Source organism: Aedes albopictus, chromosome 1 (assembly GCF_035046485.1).
Source record: "Aedes albopictus strain Foshan chromosome 1, AalbF5, whole genome shotgun sequence".
NCBI classification, from domain to species: domain Eukaryota; kingdom Metazoa; phylum Arthropoda; class Insecta; order Diptera; family Culicidae; genus Aedes; species Aedes albopictus.
Window position 1 is genome coordinate 32,397,818 of NC_085136.1, and position 19,064 is coordinate 32,416,881.

The following is a 19,064-nucleotide window of genomic DNA, read 5'->3' on the forward strand; positions in this document are numbered from 1 at the left end:
TACCTGGAGAAATTCCAAAACGATTCCCAGGAGCTATTCTTGGAGATACCCCTTAAGCAAATCCTGGAAGTCTGAGTAAATTTCTGGAGAAAATTCAACAGGAATCCCGAGAGGACTTGGACGTATCACGGGAAGAATTTCAACTATTCGAACTTCAAAATAATTTATAAACAGGTTCCTGGACATTAAAATCCAAGAAAATTTGGATTTTGACCTGATTTGGCATGCAGATTGAGATTGTAGAAATACATCGATACCGCTAATGAAGCCAATTACTGGAAGAATCTCTGAAATAATTCCAGAAGAAATTTCTTGAGCAATTCCTGGAAGAAGTTTTGAAGAAATCCTAGAAGTGATTTTTGGAGAAATGCCTGGAAGGAACCATGGAAGAATCTGTTTAGGTGTCTCTTTGAAGAAAAATATGGAAGAATCTCTGGAAGTGTCACTCAAGAAACTCCTGTAGAATTCCTGAAACAATACCGAAAAAATACCTGGAAGAATTCCTAGAGAGTTCTCTGGCAGTATTTTTGGAGGGATGCCTGAAGGGGAAATAGCTGGATAAAGTTCTGGAAAAAATATTGGAAGAATTCTAGGACTCCTTCTAAGCAGACATTAGAGTAATTTAAATCAACAAAAATAACACAAGTTGGCTTTTGTTAAACGTCATTTAGGCCAAACGTCCATTATGCCAAATGTCCTTATGCCAAACGTACCAGACCCGAACCCTCATCGTTGAAGACATCTACTGTTTCAGACGAACGATGCGGAAAAACGGTCACTTCAAATCCTTGGACGATAACCCAAGTAACATTTTGATGACCAATTAGTCCTGCAGAGGTTTTGAGAACCGTCATGGAACCTAATACCTTTTATTCTGATTTTATGATGGTTTCAACCATTGGCGTATTTAGGATTTTTTCCTAGGGGGTGCCTGGGGGGTGCCAGTTTCAGTGGCTTCCAGGTTGCTTTGCTTTTTTTGTAAAAAGAAATACCGATCCATCAACTTCTTAGTACAATGATGTACTGCGTCGCGGGACAAATTAGCACGAAAATTTATACGCGCTGTATTTTGAAGAACATTTTTTTTAAATCCGAACCGTTGTACTGACTTAACACTCTCCCGCCATGTGAGGTTTAAGAACTTGATAACATTATACATAATCATACATGGAATTTGTATTTTCAGTTTGAACTTTACAACCATCACAACCCCTTTGTTTTGTGGATTGAATACATTGATCAAGAATACATTTTTAGAGCAATTTCTGTTTTCGGCAAAACATTGTTTCGGTAATTCCTCAGGGAATATTCCCGGGCAATTTATTTGGAAATTACTGTGCAATTTATTTTAATTAGGACTTCTTTTAAAAGTCTCTCAGTAATTCCTTTAAATTTGGCAAATTTCTTCGACAATTTCTTTAAGAATTTATTTGGTAATATGTCTGGAATTTGACACTAAACACTTTTTACGCATCTTTTGAAAATTTCATCGGAAATTACTTTGGAAATTTCTTCGGAAATTCCACTAGGAGTTTATTTGGCTTTTTTTTTATTCCATTGGCAAATCTTTTGAAATGTTTTCTCGGGGGTTCCTTCGCCAATTTTTTAGTAGTCTTTCAAGCGATGTTTTGTTAATGTCAGCAATTCTATTGATATTTGCTTTTTAAAATTCTCCTATTACTCTTCTGGCAATTCCTTCGGGAATTCTTGTAGTGAAGCCTTTGGTAATTCATTCGATATTGACTCTGCGAACTTCATCTCAATTTTTTTTTTTGGAAATGTCTTCGGCAAATCATTCTACTTTTTTTTCTCGATGTTCATCGATTTTTTGGACTTCCATTATCTATTCTATTAAGTATGTATTCACCTTCTAGATTTCTTCAGTAATTATGTAAGGAATTCCTGCAGCAGATGATTTCGGAACACCTTCGGCATTTCCGGTGTTACTTGCATTGAACAAACTTCTATTATAACTTTAAGAACTTCTTCGGTAATTCCTTTGGAAATGAGTTCGCCAATATTTCTAGAGTTTTCCTTCGGGAATTTCTTTGAAAAAAAAAACTCTGGTGGTTCTTTAAAAAATCTGTTACTGCAATTACTTTTGGAATTCTTTCTAATTTTTCTTCAGAAATTCCATCGAAAATACTTTGAGAATATCTTCGAAAATTGTTTGTGAATGTTTGTGGAAATTTGTATAGAATATATTTTGGCAATTTACTGTGAGATTGAATTCGGCCAATTTATTTAAAAAGCCTTACTATTTTCATCAGGAATTCCTCTGGTAGTTTATGAATTCTCTTGGCAACTACTTTGAAAGCTCAAAGGTAATTTGGATGATTTTTTTCGGCAATTTCTTTGGGAAATATTCAGGAAATTTTTCGTGAATTTCATTGGATTTTCTTTAAGCAAGTTCATTTGAGGATTTCTGAGTTTCCAGTTCAGCATTTTTTGGAAGCAATAAATTTATATACAATAAAGTCATAAAGAATTAGTAAGTAATCACAATAAAATTGCCTGAGAAATTTTCAAAATAACTGAAAAAGAAATTGTTAAAATTATTACGGAGGAATAGCCATTAAAATATGGAAAAAAAAATCGAAGAAATGGTTGGTTGCATTCCCAAGAAACGTAACTAGCTGATTATCAGTTTCTTAAACTATAGTTTGCTTAAGAGTGGTTTGTTCCTCTCCTAAAATGCTAAAATGTGCTTTAAGCTAAAAAAAAAAGCAATGCCTAAGGAACCTTCAAAGAAATGGCCCTACTGCGGTTTAGCAAATACGGAGCCGTGTGTTCTCGAATCCCACCAGAACGCGATTTTATTCCACAAATTCATCTCTCATTTAGTCAATTCGCAACATTCTGTGCCTTCTAATTATTTACAAGTTTTTCCCGTACATTCCTATGAGATTTCACTAGAGATTCCTCTAGTAATACCTCCTAGGATTTTTCTGGAAATTCCAACTTTTCTCGAAATTCGTTTAAGGATTTCTCTAGAGATTTCTATTGGGATTCCTCCAGCTAGAATTCCTTGAAGAAGGCCAAGAGGAGTTCCAGGTATCATGATTAATTTCCAGAGTAATCCATGAATTCCTGGATGAGTCTTTAGAAAAATCCCTGGAAGAATCAAAGGCATTTCAAAGGCATTTATGGAAATATCCTAGGAAAACTGCCTAGAAGAATCCCGGCAAGAATTCCAGGAGAAATCTCCAGAGGGATTCCTGCAGGTATCACAGTAAAAATTTCTTGAGGAGACCTAGGAGGCATTCCTGAATCATTAGAAGCAGCAGCAATCACTTATGGAGTCCTAGGAAAAGTTCCTGGATGAAAGTCAAGAGGAGTTCCTGGAGAAGTCCAACAAGAAATATTTGGAGAAATCCCAGATTTTTTTTAGGATTTTCAGGAGAACATACCTGAGGTACTTCTGCAAGAGTGTTAAGAATTAGCCTAAGTTAAAATTCACGAATAAAAAAGAAAACTTCTGCAAGACTCCTAGGAGAATCCCAGCAAGTTTTTGAAGGAATCCCTGGAGACATTCTTAGAAGAATACCTAGAAGAATTCTGGGAGGTATTACAGTAAGAATGACTGGAGGAGTCCTAGGAGGAATTGCTGGAAGAATCACAGCAGAAATAGCTTGAGAAATCCAGTTGAAATTCCTGGATAAAGGCCAAGAGGAATTCCTGTAGGAATCCCATGGGGAATTTATGAGAGAATCCGTGGACAAAATATCTTGGATAAAAATTCCTAGAGGAATCACCGGAGCGTTTCTGAAGAAATCGCAGGAAAAATCTCAGGAGGTATTCTTAGAAGGATTCTGGGATGTAACACTGAAGAAACCTCAGCAGAAATCCTAGAAGGAATTGCTGGAGAAAACTGTAGAGGAATTTCTAGAGAAACCCCATCAGGAATGCCGGAGGAATCCAAAGAAAAAATCCTTGGAATACCTAGAGAAGTAACTGCAAGAACCGGTAGAGGTATTCTGGAAGATTCCTGAAGGAATCACAGGAAGATTTTCTGAAAGAATCTCAGGAAGAATTCCAGCCATAATGCTAGGACAAATTCGTATAGGAATCACTAGGGAGAATTTCTGGACGTATCATAGTAAGAATTTCTGGAGGAATTGCTGGAAGAATCGCAGGAGGAGTTGTTTGAGGTATTCTTGGAGAAAGGCCAAAAAGAGTTTCTGCAGGAATTTCATGAGGATTTTCTGGCGAAATATTTGGATAAAATCTCTGGATGAATTCCTGGGTGAGTCCTTGGAGAAATCCCTGGTGGAGCAACCAAAGGAATTTCTCAAAAAAAAAATCCAGGAAGATTGCCTGGAAAGATCTCAGCAAAAAAGCCAGAAGAATGCTCTAGAAGAATCCTTAGCATAATTTCTAAAGTACCACAGCACAGCTAGAATTTCGGGAGGAAGAATAGCTGGAAGAACCGCATGAATTGCTTGAGCAGTCACAGCTGGAATATCTGGAGGAATTCCTAGAACTCTGGGAGCTATCATAGAAGTAATTTCTAGAGAAATCCTAGAATCATCAATGCCTGGGGTATCTTAAGAGAAGTTACTCTAACAAATTCCTGGAGGAATACCTACAATTCTCCTTGAAAGAATCGGTAGAAGTATACTGGAGGAATCCCTGATGGAATCGCAGGAGGAATATCTGGAGGAATCTCAGGCAGATATCCCGAAAGTATTGTAGCAAGTAAGTATGCCAGGAGAAATCCCTACAAATATTTCTAAAGGAGTCCTAATGGGATTTGCTTGAAGAATTCCAATTTAAATTCATGAAAGAAGGTCAATAGAAGTTCTTGGGGAAATCCCCTGTGGAATTTCTGGAAGCACCTCTTTAAAAAGTCCTGGATATGTCCTCGAAGAAATGTATGGAAAAATCAATGAAGGGATTTTATATAAAAATCTCAGGGAGATCTTCCGGAAGAACTTTCCTAGTAGAATTCCAGAAGGCATCACAGTGAGAATTTTTAGGGAAGAAGAGAAATCGCTGGAAGAAACGCAGCAGGAGTTATTTGAGAAATCCTAGCCACAATTCCCGGATGAAGGCGTCTGGAGGAATTCCATGAGAAATTTCTGGAAGAATCTCAGAATGAAATCTCTGAATAAAATCTCTGAATGAAATCTCTGTAGGAATTCCTAGAAGAATCACCGGAGGAGCTTCTGAAAGGATCCCAGAAAGATTGCTTGAATGATTCCACCAGAAATTCCTGAAGAAATCCTAATAGAAATTTTTAGAGGAATCCTTAGAAGAATTCCGAGAGGAATCATAGTAAGAAATCCTAGCAGAATTAACTGGATCAATCTCTGCAGAAATTTCTAGTAATGTACAACCCTATCAGGACTGCCTGGAGTATCCCAAGGGAAGTTTATTAAAGAAATATTGGGAGGAATCCATAAAGAAAGGCTAGAGAAATCACTGTACGAATAGATAGAGGTATTTCTGGAGGAATCTATGGAGAAGTCTGTCGATTGTTCTTACCAATATCCAAAACACCAAAACGTACAACAGTTATATAAGTAATTCCGGGTGTGCTTTAGTTTTATCCAAATGTGTCATTAATAAATATTGGAATTATTGTGTAAAGTTTTAATTTTTTGGTGAATGTCAAGGAAAAAATCTAGGGGGTGCCAAATTTGTTCTAGGGGGTGCCAGGCACCCCTGGAACCCCCCCTAGCTACGCCAATGGTTCAAGAACCTCTTCTAGACTATTTGACTAAAAAATGTTACTTGCGTTCATCCCCTGTTGTTCTTCGCGCTGATACCGGCGGATGGTCTGCCAGATGATATAGGAGTTCGTTCAGAAGAATGAGCATGACTTCCCTGGTGTTTCGCTTATAACTCTTATGATGGTTCTTGTTCTTAAAGATGGTTCAATCCAATGGCAGGGGTCCATGCTGGGTTCGAAAGGTGATTCACCAGAACTTTACCGCAAGCCCAAATTGGATCAGCGTCTCTAGCCGATCATGTCTTGGCGCAGGAACGGAAGCTGAATCTTGTCCAATAGCGACCAAATAAGAAGTTCTGGTCTTTCATGAAGAGTGAGTATATAGGGTCTTTATGACATTTTTTTCTGGCACGGACTCCAGGGCGTTACTCTTCAAACACCGTGGCAGGCGAACCGGACTCTCAGGATCCAGGTACCGCAGGTGGCAGTGGACTGTTCGAAGTTGGTGATAACAATCGGCCAGTCCTCCGAATTCCTTTCGAATGTAGGGAGATCCTTTCTCAGAATCAGATCTTGGCAAAAAATGTATGCGAAGTGCGTGGACACACCGGATTGGAACCGTTTCGTATCTCTAGTGGAGCTGTGGGATTGGAGTATTGCGGAAGATTCGGCAGGATTCAAAGCGCGCCAAGATCGGAAATCCAAAGCGCTAGTTGGGTTGACGGGTGCCTCCTGTTGGTCCTGATCGGCAGACTGTATTTCATCGGTTTTGATCGTCCTTCGGGGGTCCTCCAAATCCTCCAACATTTCTCTGCGTACTCAGCGACTTAATCAACTTCTCGTTCGAATTCTGAATTGAACGACGCAACCTGGCAGATAATGACCTGACGTTTCTCCAGAGGCTCCTTGGTAATCCGCATCTACTTCCGTTTCAGTTCCAGCTCCTCCTGCAGCTTTCGGTTACGGATCAGACTATCCCCTTCTGCGAAACGATGTCTTTCCGCCAACTTACGCTTTTTTCGAGTAACTAAAGCTTCTTGCGATCTCCTCTTGCCCCTGAAGTTCTATCTCCATCAACCACGGTTCTTCCTCGACTAGCTTAAATTATTTTTCTAATTTGCCCGAATGTTGGAACTGACGCTTTTCGGCGGATCAGGAACCACTTTCCCTTCGTTCGACGGCACTTTGGAACGCGCCGTTAATCCTTTCGATTTCGATTTGTTTGCACGCATTCCTGACTCCCTGGATCGTTAGAGCAATCCGTTGAGAAATTCCTGGAAAGAACCCTGGAAGGATGACTGACTGGAGGAATCACTAGAATAATCTTTGAAGGTATTCCTGGAAAAATGGCATCCTTGCAGGAACTCCTAGAGAAGTTCCTGGAGCAATCTCTGAAGGAATCCTGGGGATCCCTCTGAAGGAATCCTGGGGATCCCTGGATGGATAACTCGAGAAATCTCTGTTGGAATTCTTGAAGAGATTCCTTGAAAAATTCTTGGAGGAATTCAAGAAATAATCTCAGAAGCATTTTTTTAACAAATTCCTTGAATAATTTCTGAAAAGATGCCCGAAGGAATTTCAAGAGTAGTTCCTGGAACAACCCTTGAAGAATTTCCTAGAGGGATCTATGAAGAACTTCCTAGAGGGGTCCGTGTACAAATTCCTGAAATAATCACTGAGAATTCCTGAAAGGTTCTCTGGAAGTCTCTGGAATTCCTAAAGGAACCACCGTTGAATTTCTGAAGGGTATCCTGGATGGATTCCAAGAGAAATCCCTTCAAGAAGAATACCTGAAGGAATTCATGGAGAGATCTCTTGATAAAGTTTATTAAGAATCGTTGAAGAGACTTTTTGAAAAAAAAAAACCTGGACGGAGCCTGGGAAGTACTTCTGGTAAAATCGCTGAAGAAGTTCTCGGAGAAATCCCTTGAGGGAGCATCCACAAATGACGTAGCATTTTTTGGCCAATTTACAACATACAGCCTAAGGAGTGTATCGAAAAGTAGTTGAAAATGTTCAGGATGCTCTATCTCGAAGCTGGCTTGGTCTTTTCATTTCGGTTCTTCTATGAAATCTTCACAATATAATTAAGTTTAGAATAGCTTGAAAAAATTTGGAAAATGTTTAATATTATTAAAAATATGGTTAAATGAAAACACCTCACAAAATAAAAATCTGCACAAAATGCAATTTTATCAGAATTTTTCAACATTTCAAAAATCTGTAGTGAATAAAATTTGTACGATAAAAAATCTGGAAAATATTGATGCTTGTTAAAATTATGTACACATAACATATCATTCAACACCGACTTTCAAAATTCATATTTTCGATAGAAAAATCTCGTATATCTACAATATGGTCCACTCCAAAAAACGTCTATTTTTTTGTCATACTTTTTAGGTTTGCTTTTAATATCTTAAAAGGTTATAAAATTCCATTTTTTGCTCTAACTTACTCGTCCATAAATTAAAAACATACCTTATTTAAAAAAAAATGCGAATTTTTCATTTTATGTATTTTTTATTTGCGTTAACATGATTTAGAGGAGCACAGAAAAAAGGGGTTCCTCAAAAATGGCCTTTTTTCATTTTTAAGAATTGCGCTCAAATGGAGTGGACATTTTTCTTGAAAAAAAATAATTTGCCTATATTATGGGGATTCTGGAGCTTATTATATTTGCACAAAAAAATTAACAATTTTCGAACATTATCAAACTTTTTTCGCAATTTCAATTTTTAAGAAGGTGTGCAAAAATTTAAAAACATGTGTTCAGTAATCCAGGTTTAAAACCCAGTTAAAAGAACATTTTTAGACAATCATAAAAGCCATTTCTTTTTTCAATGATTTATACAGTATATCCAAAAATAAAATTACTTAAAAGTTGTGTTAAACTATTTTTGAGGTTATTGTAAACATTTTCAACTACTTTACGATACACTCCTTATTAGGTATGACAAATAGGACAAATAGGTGACTCGGAAGATCACAGGAGGAATCTATCAATTTATTCCTGGAGAAATTCAACAAATAGTTCTTGGAGCAACTTCCGGGAAAATCCTAGAAGAAATTCCTGGAGGAACTCCTGGAGCAATATATTTTTGAAGTGATTCTTGGAGAAATGCAAAGAAGAATCTTTGAAACAAAACCCTTGAGGAATTAAAAAAAAAAACGTGAAGGAGGCATGCAGGGGACGCTGAAATAATTCCAGAAGAAAAAACTGAATTGAGTCTCGGGGAAAATCATGGAGGGATTACTAGTGGAACTGCCTATCCTTGAACAAAATCAATACAGCAAGTTGAGATATTGGGTGGACATAATTTGCAAATTATGCGGAATTTGATGTATTTTGATAGAAATTGTTAAGTAAATTCAAGAAAGAATTTTGGCAACAACCCGGGGAGAATCAATGAAGTTTTTTTTTTTTCAACATACCTTGGCATTTTCGTCGGATATTTCATGAGAGGATGTATTAGGAATCTTGTTTGAGTTTCTGTAGAAATTCCTGGAGGGATCTTTAAAGGTATTCCTGTAAGATTCCCAGGAGAAATTACAAGAGCAATCCATGCAGATGCCCCCAGAGGAAATCCTTTATACACCACTCAAAGAATCCCTGGAGGAATACAAGGAAGAATTGCTAGAGGCATTCCTAAATCAAAATTCTGAAGAAATTCCTGAAAAACTCATTGTAGGAATTCCGGAGGAGTTGCTCGAGAAATCTGTGTAGATGGATCTTTGAAAAAAATGCAAAAAAGAATCTCAGAAAGAATCCTTATACAAAATTCTAGAGAATTTCTTGAAAAGATCATTGTAGGAGTTCTTTTTGAGAAGTTCCTGGAACAACCCCTAAAGAAATCCCAAAGGACTTTCTATCTAGAGGGATCCCTGAAAGAATCACAGATGATATTGCTGAAGGAATCATCACTGTAGGATTCCTTGAAACAATCCCTGGAACCCCAAGATGAATCACCGGAGAATTTCTGAAGGAAATTCTGGATTGATTCCAACATGAATTGAAACAGGAGTGTGTACCCGAAGAAACTCAAAGAAGTATCCCTAAAGAAATTCATGAAGAGATCTCTTGATAAAGTTCTTGAGTGACCTCCCCCCTCGCTGGAGAAAAAGCCTAGAAGAAGCCTTTGGGGAAAATTCTTGGACGGACCCCGGGAAGAACTCCTGGTAAAATTCCTGGATAAATTCATACAGAAGTTCCCGGAGAAATCCCTGAAGGGAACTCGGAAGATATTCCTGGAGTCATCTCTCAATCAATTCCTGGAGAAATCCTACAAATAGTTCTTGGAGGAATCCCTGGAGGAATCTCTGAAAGAATCCTAGAAGAAATTCATGGAGCTATTCTTGGCAGATTTTTTTTAAAGAACCTTTGTAGGAATGCATGGAAGGGTTCCCTGGAATGCAAGGAAGGGTCCCTGGTAGAATCTCTGTAGCAGTTCCTGGAGACATATTCTAAGAGAATTCTGGAACAATCTCTGAGGAATCCCTAAGAAACTTTTGAAGCAATTCTCAAAGGGATACCTGGAAGAATTCCGGGTAGGTTCTTTGGAAGAATGCCTGGAGGGGGCCCCGAAAGAATTCCATAAGAGAAAACTCGATTGAGTCTCGAGGAAACTCATGGAGGGATTACATGTAGGACTGCCTGAAGCAATCCCTCGAAGATCCTCTGTTGAAATCTCTGTGGCATTTACAGTAGCAGTCCTTCAAAAATCCTCAAGCAATAAATGGAAAAAAAATAATACAGCAAGTAGAGAAAATGGGTTGACATAATTTCTAATAATATGGGTTCTAATAGTTCCAAGAAAGATTTTTGTCAAAAATTCCGGGAAGATTCTTGGGAATCTATATATATAAAAATGAGTTTGAAAGCCCTTTGAGGCAACAAAACTCAGAAACGGATAAACCGATCAGCATGACTCTTGCACGGTTCGATTCGTATTCATGGTGGCTGTGTTTATAAGCAGAAAAAGTTTCGAAAATCATTTAAAAATGCATGAAAATAGTGAAAATACTGATTTTCTTATGAGCCGGGAAGAAATTCAGCGTGATCGAAATTAAATCAATCTAGAGTGCGTTGCTACGATGACCTCTGCAGTTGTCAAACCGCCTCAGCTTGGCAAGGCAACGTTTGCCGGGACAGCTAGTAATCAATAAAGATTTGGTTTTAGCATATCTCAACAGTTGCGTTGGAAATCACAAGATTGCATTCCAGGAAAAATCCCTGGAGGAATCTCTTGCAGAAACTCCAGGCATTCCTGGAATCAAATCCTGAAGAAAGTCCTGAAAAACCGTTGTATAAATTCCGAAGTAATTTCTAGTAGCATCCCCAAAGGAATTCCTACAAAACTTCCCGGAGAAATTCCAGCAGAGATCTTGAAAACCATTCCTGGAGGAATCTTTAGCACAATTGCTAGAGACATTTCCGAATACTTTCCGGAGGAATTCTAGAACAAATTACTGGAGAAATTTGTGAAGAAACCCTTGGCTTGATTCTTTGAGGGATGCTTGAAACGATCGCTGACAGAATCTCTGTAAGGGTTCCTGGAAAAAAATTCTGGAGGAATTTCTGGAAGAATCTCTTAAAAAACCCCTTTAAGAATTCCTGTAGATATCCCTGCAGCAATCAATCAAGATTTTTCTTTACCAAATCTCGACAGTTTCGTTGGAAATTCCAGGATTAAATTCCTGGAATAATCTCTTGCAGGATGTCCTACAAAAATTCCTGGTTATTCCAAGGAGGAGCCGCTACAGGAATTCTTACAGATATTCCTGGAAGAATCCCAGGAGAAATTATTGGTGCAAGCTCTCAAGGAATCTCCAGCGGAAGTTCTTCAGAGACCGCTCGAGGGATCCCTGGAGGAATAACAGGAAGAATTGATTGAGGCATGATAGAGGCAATCCTGAAGAAAGTCCTGGAAAACCGTTGTATAAATTCCGAGGGAAATCGTAGAGGCATCCCCAAAGGAATTCCTACAAAACTTCCCGGAGAAGTTCCCGAAGGGGGAAAATTTCGAATACTTCCCGGAGGAATTCTAGAACAAATTCCTGGAGGGACTTCTGAAGAAATACTTGAAGCGATTCTTGGAGGAATGCCTGGAACGATCGCTGGAAGAATCTATGTGGGAGTTCCTGGAGAACACTTTGGAAGAATTTCTGAAAAAAAAAACCCCTAGGAAATTCCTGAAGCAATTCCTATAGGTACCTGAAATTATTCCTAGCGAGTTGTCTGGACGAATTGCTGGATGGCTCTCTGGAGAAAAAATAACCTTATTAAGTCCTGAATAAGTTTTATTCTGGAAAAGTCAAATGTAGGACGTATCTTGACTTAAAAATTCTAAGAGTTCTTCTGGTTCATCAAACATAATTAGTATACATATTGAGAATAGACAAAGGAAATCAACTAAGAGTCCCCTAAGGGTAATACACTGAGAAAACTGATCTTGAGAAGGTCATAAGTTTGTCTTATGATATTTCGACATAAGAAAAAGTTTTGATTTCCATAAGAAATTCTTATGACATCATTTCATAGGACATCTCATGAAATATTTCTACGCAATATAAAACAAAATCGCAACCTGGAATCGAACGAGGGACGACGAGATCAGAGAACGCATGCTTTACTCACGCGCCCATCGACGCTTCGAAAGTTGGGATGGTTGGAGTGCAATAATAAGTTTGGTTTTTCGGGACCAACGTTTCATAAGATATCTTATGAGTTTCATAAAAGCCTTCTTATGAGATTTTTCATAAGACCGGTCTAATGAATTTCTTAAGAAATTTTTGCCTCAGAGTACGAATGAGCAAAGAGTGGACGTTAGTGTTACTCACTGAAATATACAATTGCCCGAAGCAAATATTAGATTAGCATTGGTAGGCTGATCTCCATCCGTTACATGACAACAGCCAGCGAATTGTCTTTTCATATCCGAAACTTTCAACTTGCGCCGTCCTTTCTAAACGACTTCCCGATAATTCCTAGCAGACTTTTTGTGTGAGTGTAGTGTCAGTTGTTTCAGTAGTAGGTACCTTATTGAAAAATAACTATCCAGAACGTTTAAATAACTAGCTGCTTTGTGGTGAATTCAATCATTTACAGTATTTTTCCTCTACAGAGAAAACGTGGTTGCGCGAAAGACACACATCTGAGTGCATGCACTGTGAAAAGTTCGCTCGGTGAGATTGTAATCAATCTCAAACATTTATGTGTTTTTTAATCCAAGTGTTGTCTCGTTTCCTTCTATCAAATGATGCTGTGTGCATTTGGTCTCGGTGCGTGTGTGTGTGTGTGAGTGTACCTACCTCATGCACATAATAGTTTTTCTTTAAAGTGTAATTTGACTAGGTGTTAAAATTTTAGCTTCGCTTTTAGCTCAGTGTTTTTTTTTTCTATTTCTCTCGCCTTCACATATTTTCCCTGTATGTAATTTCCTGTCCAACTTCCGACTGCTTCGGTTTATCTTTTCTCAATTTTCACTAACTATGATGAATCAAACCAATCGATTTCGATTTCCAATTTGCGATTGTGAACCTCTGTTATTGTGATTCGCTGTTGTTTACAGTTAGCTTCTTTTTATGTTGTTGTTTTTTTTTTAGTTTACGGTGGTGCAGCCTAGCGATATTCAACGCACGCACACAGCGGCCTTGCAGCAGCGGAGTTAGTAGTAGAGATTTAGTGACTAGAGATGCATTATAGTGCTATTCTGATAGCTGCAATTACATTGGTGGGGGATGACGGAGAGAGAGAAAGAGAGATGTAATGGGAGGGGAGGAATGTTAGTTCCCCGGATCGGAGTTGGGGAGGTAGGAATGTGGACAAGAAAAAAGGTTTGGTTGGTTAGATTTAGTAAATTCAGTAATTTTACACGTTTACATCGAACTACACGTAGATTTAGGCTACTGGTAGGGGATATCAAAGAAGGAAGAGGAAATGAATGATGGATACAAGTAGGCAAGAGAGTTGGAAAAGGAGACATTTCGAGAGAATAGAGGGTGTATCAGAGTTTTTAAATCAGTATGAGATTGAGAATCATGAAACTTGAACGAATAATGGAAATATGAGAGTTTAATCATGTAAAATTACATCAATATATTTCTGGGTTCGCCTTTTTTAGAGCAATCAAGAATACTGGAGTAGGATTCTATTGAAATTCTTGTACGTAGATTCTACTGGAATCTTTTTGAGAAGAATTTTTAAGGAATCCATCAGGATTCCTGTAGCAGGATTCGACCGAAACCCTGGAGCAGGAATTGACTGGAATCCTCAAGCAGGATTCGACTGAAATCCTGGAGCAGGATTCAACTGGAATCCTTGAGCAAGATTCAATTGGAATCCTTGAGCAAGATTTGACTGGAATCCTAGAGCAAGATTTTACTGGAATGCTAGAGCAAGATTTGACTGGAATCCTGGAGCAGGATTCGACTGGAATCCTGGAAAAGGATTCAACTGCGATTTTGGAGCGGAATCCTGGAGCAGGATTGTTCCGGAATCCTGGAAAAGGGTTGTTCCGAAATCATGGAGCAGGATTCTTCCGGAAGCAGGATTCGAATGGAATCCTGAAGGATTCGAATGGAATCCTGAAGGATTCGAATGGAATCCTGAAGGATTCGAATGGAATCCTGAAGGATTCGAATGGAATCCTGAAGGATTCGAATGGAATCCTGAAGGATTCGAATGGAATCCTGAAGGATTCGAATGGAATCCTGAAGGATTCGAATGGAATCCTGAAGGATTCGAATGGAATCCTGAAGGATTCGAATGGAATCCTGAAGGATTCGAATGGAATCCTGAAGGATTCGAATGGAATCCTGAAGGATTCGAATGGAATCCTGAAGGATTCGAATGGAATCCTGAAGGATTCGAATGGAATCCTGAAGGATTCGAATGGAATCCTGAAGGATTCGAATGGAATCCTGAAGGATTCGAATGGAATCCTGAAGGATTCGAATGGAATCCTGAAGGATTCGAATGGAATCCTGAAGGATTCGAATGGAATCCTGAAGAATTCGAATGGAATCCTGAAGGATTCGAATGGAATCCTGAAGGATTCGAATGGAATCCTGAAGGATTCGAATGGAATCCTGAAGGATTCGAATGGAATCCTGAAGGATTCGATTGGAATCCTGAAGGATTCGAATGGAATCCTGAAGGATTCGAATGGAATCCTGAAGGATTCGAATGGAATCCTGAAGGATTCGAATGGAATCCTGAAGGATTCGAATGGAATCCTGAAGGATTCGAATGGAATCCTGAAGGATTCGAATGGAATCCTGAAGGATTCGAATGGAATCCTGAAGGATTCGAATGGAATCCTGAAGGATTCGAATGGAATCCTGAAGGATTCGAATGGAATCCTGAAGGATTCGAATGGAATCCTGAAGGATTCGAATGGAATCCTGAAGGATTCGAATGGAATCCTGAAGGATTCGAATGGAATCCTGAAGGATTCGAATGGAATCCTGAAGGATTCGAATGGAATCCTGAAGGATTCGAATGGAATCCTGAAGGATTCGAATGGAATCCTGAAGGATTCGAATGGAATCCTGAAGGATTCGAATGGAATCCTGAAGGATTCGAATGGAATCCTGAAGGATTCGAATGGAATCCTGAAGGATTCGAATGGAATCCTGAAGGATTCGAATGGAATCCTGAAGGATTCGAATGGAATCCTGAAGGATTCGAATGGAATCCTGAAGGATTCGAATGGAATCCTGAAGGATTCGAATGGAATCCTGAAGGATTCGAATGGAATCCTGAAGGATTCGAATGGAATCCTGAAGGATTCGAATGGAATCCTGAAGGATTCGAATGGAATCCTGAAGGATTCGAATGGAATCCTGAAGGATTCGAATGGAATCCTGAAGGATTCGAATGGAATCCTGAAGGATTCGAATGGAATCCTGAAGGATTCGAATGGAATCCTGAAGGATTCGAATGGAATCCTGGAGCAGGATTCGACTGAAATTTTGGAGCAAGATACGACTGGAGTCCTTGAGCAGGAGTCGACAGGAATCCTTAAGCAGGATTCGACAGGAATCCTTGAGCAGGATTCGATAGGAATCCTGGAGCAGGATTCGATAGGAATCCTGGAGCAGGATTCGATAGGAATCCTGGAGCAGGATTCGATAGGAATCCTGGAGCAGGATGCGATAGGAATCCTGGAGCAGGATTCGATAGGAATCCTGGAGCAGGATTCGATAGGAATCCTGAAGCAGGATTCGACTGGAATCCCGGAGCAGAATTTGACTGGAATCCCGGAGCAGAATTCTACCGGCATGCTAGAGCACGATTCAACGATACTGGAGCACGATTCAACTGAAATGCTGAAGCAGGATTCGTCCGTAATTTTGGAACAGGATTCGTCCGGAATCCTGGAGCAGGATTCGTACGGAATCCAGGAGCAGGACTCGTCCGGAATCCTGGAGCAGGACTCGTCCGGAATCCTGGAGCAGGACTCGTCCGGAATCCTGGAGCAGGACTCGTCCGGAATCCTGAAGCAGGATTCTACAGGAATTCTGAAGCAGAATTCTACAGGAATCCTGAAGCAGGATTCCACCGGAATCCTGAAGCAGGATTTCACCGGAATCCTGTAGCAGGATTCCACCGGAATCCTGTGGCAGGATTCCACCGGAATCCTGTAGCAGGATTCTAACGGAATCCTGTAGTAGGATTCAACAAGAATTCTAGAGTAGCTTTCTACCAGAATTCTGGAGTAGGATTCTACCAGAATCCTGGAGTAGGATTCTACCAGAATCCTGGAGTAGAATTCTACCAGAATCCTGTAGTAGGATTCTACCAGAACCCTGTAGTAGGATTCTACCAGAACCCTGTAGTAGGATTCTACCAGAATCCTGTAGTAGGATTCTACCAGAATCCTGTAGTAGGATTCTACCAGAATCCTGTAGTAGGATTCTACCAGAATCCTGTAGTAGGATTCTACCAGAATCCTGTAGTAGGATTCTACCAGAATCCTGTAGTAGGATTCTACCAGAATCCTGTAGTAGGATTCTACCAGAATCCTGTAGTAGGATTCTACCAGAATCCTGTAGTAGGATTCTACCAGAATCCTGTAGTAGGATTCTACCAGAATCCTGTAGTAGGATTCTACCAGAATCCTGTAATAGGAATCTACTAGAATTCTGTAATATAGGATTCTACTGGAATCCTGTAATTCCTGGATTCTATAAGAACACTGATGCAAGTTTCTCCTGGATTTCTGGAGTAGAATTCAGATGAAATTGGAAACTCTCAAATTACCATTAGAAACGAGAAGAATTCTCACAAAGGATGATTCATGAAAGCAGGAAGAAACAAAAATGAAAATGAAAGCATGAAAAGGGCGTAGAAGTGCTTTGGTGAATTTTAATTCCTACAGTTATAAAACTAAAGCTCATATAAGCGAAAAAAGATTTGAAGAAGCTAGCTTAAGCATGCAAACTGAAAAACCAAAATGAAACCACGTTGAGAGCCAAAGTGAGAGAAAGCTCGTCACCAGCAAGGAACAAACAGACAAAAAAACAAATCAGGAACTCACCCGCTCGTGGGAGTATCGCGCGACGCATCCGGCGACTGCAGATGCCCGTACGAGTTCGGTGTGTTCGGATAGCTGATCGGGTTGTTGTTGCTCGGCATGAGGACGGCCCGCACCTCCGACGGGATGTAGTTCCGGTTGCGGGGCTGTCCGGGCGGTGTCGTGTACCGATCGAACGCCTCGTTCTTCGGCTTGTTCGGATACAGGTAGAACAGGTCCTCAAAGTCGCGGATCCGGTCCGACAGGGACCGGGTGGCAAAGTCCTTGGCCGTGAATGGCTGGATGTGCAGGATCTGCGGCTGGCCGTCGTTGCTCTCGTTGACCCAGGCGATTGTGATGCCACCTGTATGTGAAGATATCAAAGTTAATGTCAGAGAAATTCAGAGCAATCGGTTCAGAACACTAACCCAGTTCACTGTCGGAGAATCGCAGCAGGAAGGTTCCGCGGGGGCATTTGAGCAGGTAGTCTTCGGCTTTCGATTTGTGGATGAACCCGACGATGCTGCCGTCGTTCCACGGGCCACGCAGGTGCTCCCGGGTGACCTTCATCGCAGCGTAGAACCACTCCCAGAAGGTGAACGTCCGGTCGGGAAGGGGTTCCTTGCAGAACTGGGACCACGTGATGGTCAGGTCGTTCGAAACCGGGTACTGCAGGCTGGCGCGGAACGCTTTCTCGCACAGGAAGTGCATGTTCTCCGGCGTCATGGAGCGGCCGGTCGAGGCACGGAACTTCGTGTTCAGGGCCTCGGCCAGCAGGTTCCAGGACACCTTGTCCGGCACGTGAAATGGCACTCGGTTGATGTCGGCAAAGGCGTTGTCCCAGGTGATGGTGGCCCACGACTGGGGCTCCTGGTTGCCGTGCACAATCACGACCACCGGGAGTGAGATCGTCCAGACCTAAGGGTAGGATTGAGGAAAATTCATATAAATTGATAAACCTACGATAACTGTGAATCCAAAATTGAAATTTGATCCGAATCTGAAGAAAAATTTGACCAGAATGCAAGGAATTCCGACTAGATTCATGACCAAAATTCGACGATTTAAGGGAAATCTAAACCAGGATTCGACGAGAATCATGGTCAGGATTCGACGAGAATCATTCGGCTTGACCATAATTCAACGACAATTCTGAGCCGAATTCGACGAGAATTCTGAGCCGAATTCGACGAGAATCCTGACCAACATTCGACGAGAATTCTGACCAGGATTCGACGAGAAACCTGACCAAGATTCGACGAGAATCCTGACTTGGATTCGGCGAGAATACTGACCAGGATCAGAGAGGACGAGAGGAATTCTGATCAGGATTCAAGGGGAATCCTGACCACGATTCCAGGAGAATCCTGACCAGGGATTCCAGGAGAATCCTGACCAGGATTCCAGGTGAATCCTGACCACGATTCCAGGAGAATCCTGACCAGGGATTCCAGGAGAATCCTGACCAGGATTCCAGGTGAATCCTGACCACGATTCCAGGTGAATCCTGGATTCCAGGTGAATCCTGACCTGGATTCCAGGTCAATCCTGACCAGGATTCCAGGTGAATCCTGACCAGAATTCCAGGTGAATCCTGACCAGGATTCCGACCAGGATTCCAGGTGAATCCTGACCACGATTCCAGGAGAATCCTGACCAGGATTCCAGGTGAATCCTGACCTGGATTCCAGGTGAATCCTGGATTCCAGGTGAATCCTGACCTGGATTCCAGGTCAATCCTGACCAGGATTCCAGGTGAATCCTGACCAGAATTCCAGGTGAATCCTGACCAGGATTCCAGGTGAATCCTGACCAGGGATTCCAGGAGAATCCTGACCAGGATTCCAGGTGAATCCTGACCAGGATTCCAG

At 40.7% G+C, this 19,064-nt stretch overlaps 1 protein-coding gene across 7 annotated transcripts in view; it reads right to left on the reverse strand.

The window, feature by feature from the left end:
* LOC109422192 (signal transducer and transcription activator) overlaps nucleotides 1–19,064 on the reverse strand; it is a 388,739-nt gene that overhangs the window by 44,241 nt on the left and 325,434 nt on the right. For 6 of the 7 annotated variants that reach the window (XM_062844331.1, XM_062844330.1, XM_062844333.1 and 3 more), the window contains 2 exons: nucleotides 17,622–18,111; nucleotides 17,218–17,557 (listed from right to left, as the gene is read on the reverse strand). In XM_062844331.1, the coding sequence (XP_062700315.1) occupies nucleotides 17,218–17,557; nucleotides 17,622–18,111 (830 nt within the window). Of the gene's footprint in view, nucleotides 1–12,982; nucleotides 13,394–17,217; nucleotides 17,558–17,621; nucleotides 18,112–19,064 lie in introns of those variants that run through there. The other variant, XM_062844332.1, reaches the window with a different exon arrangement.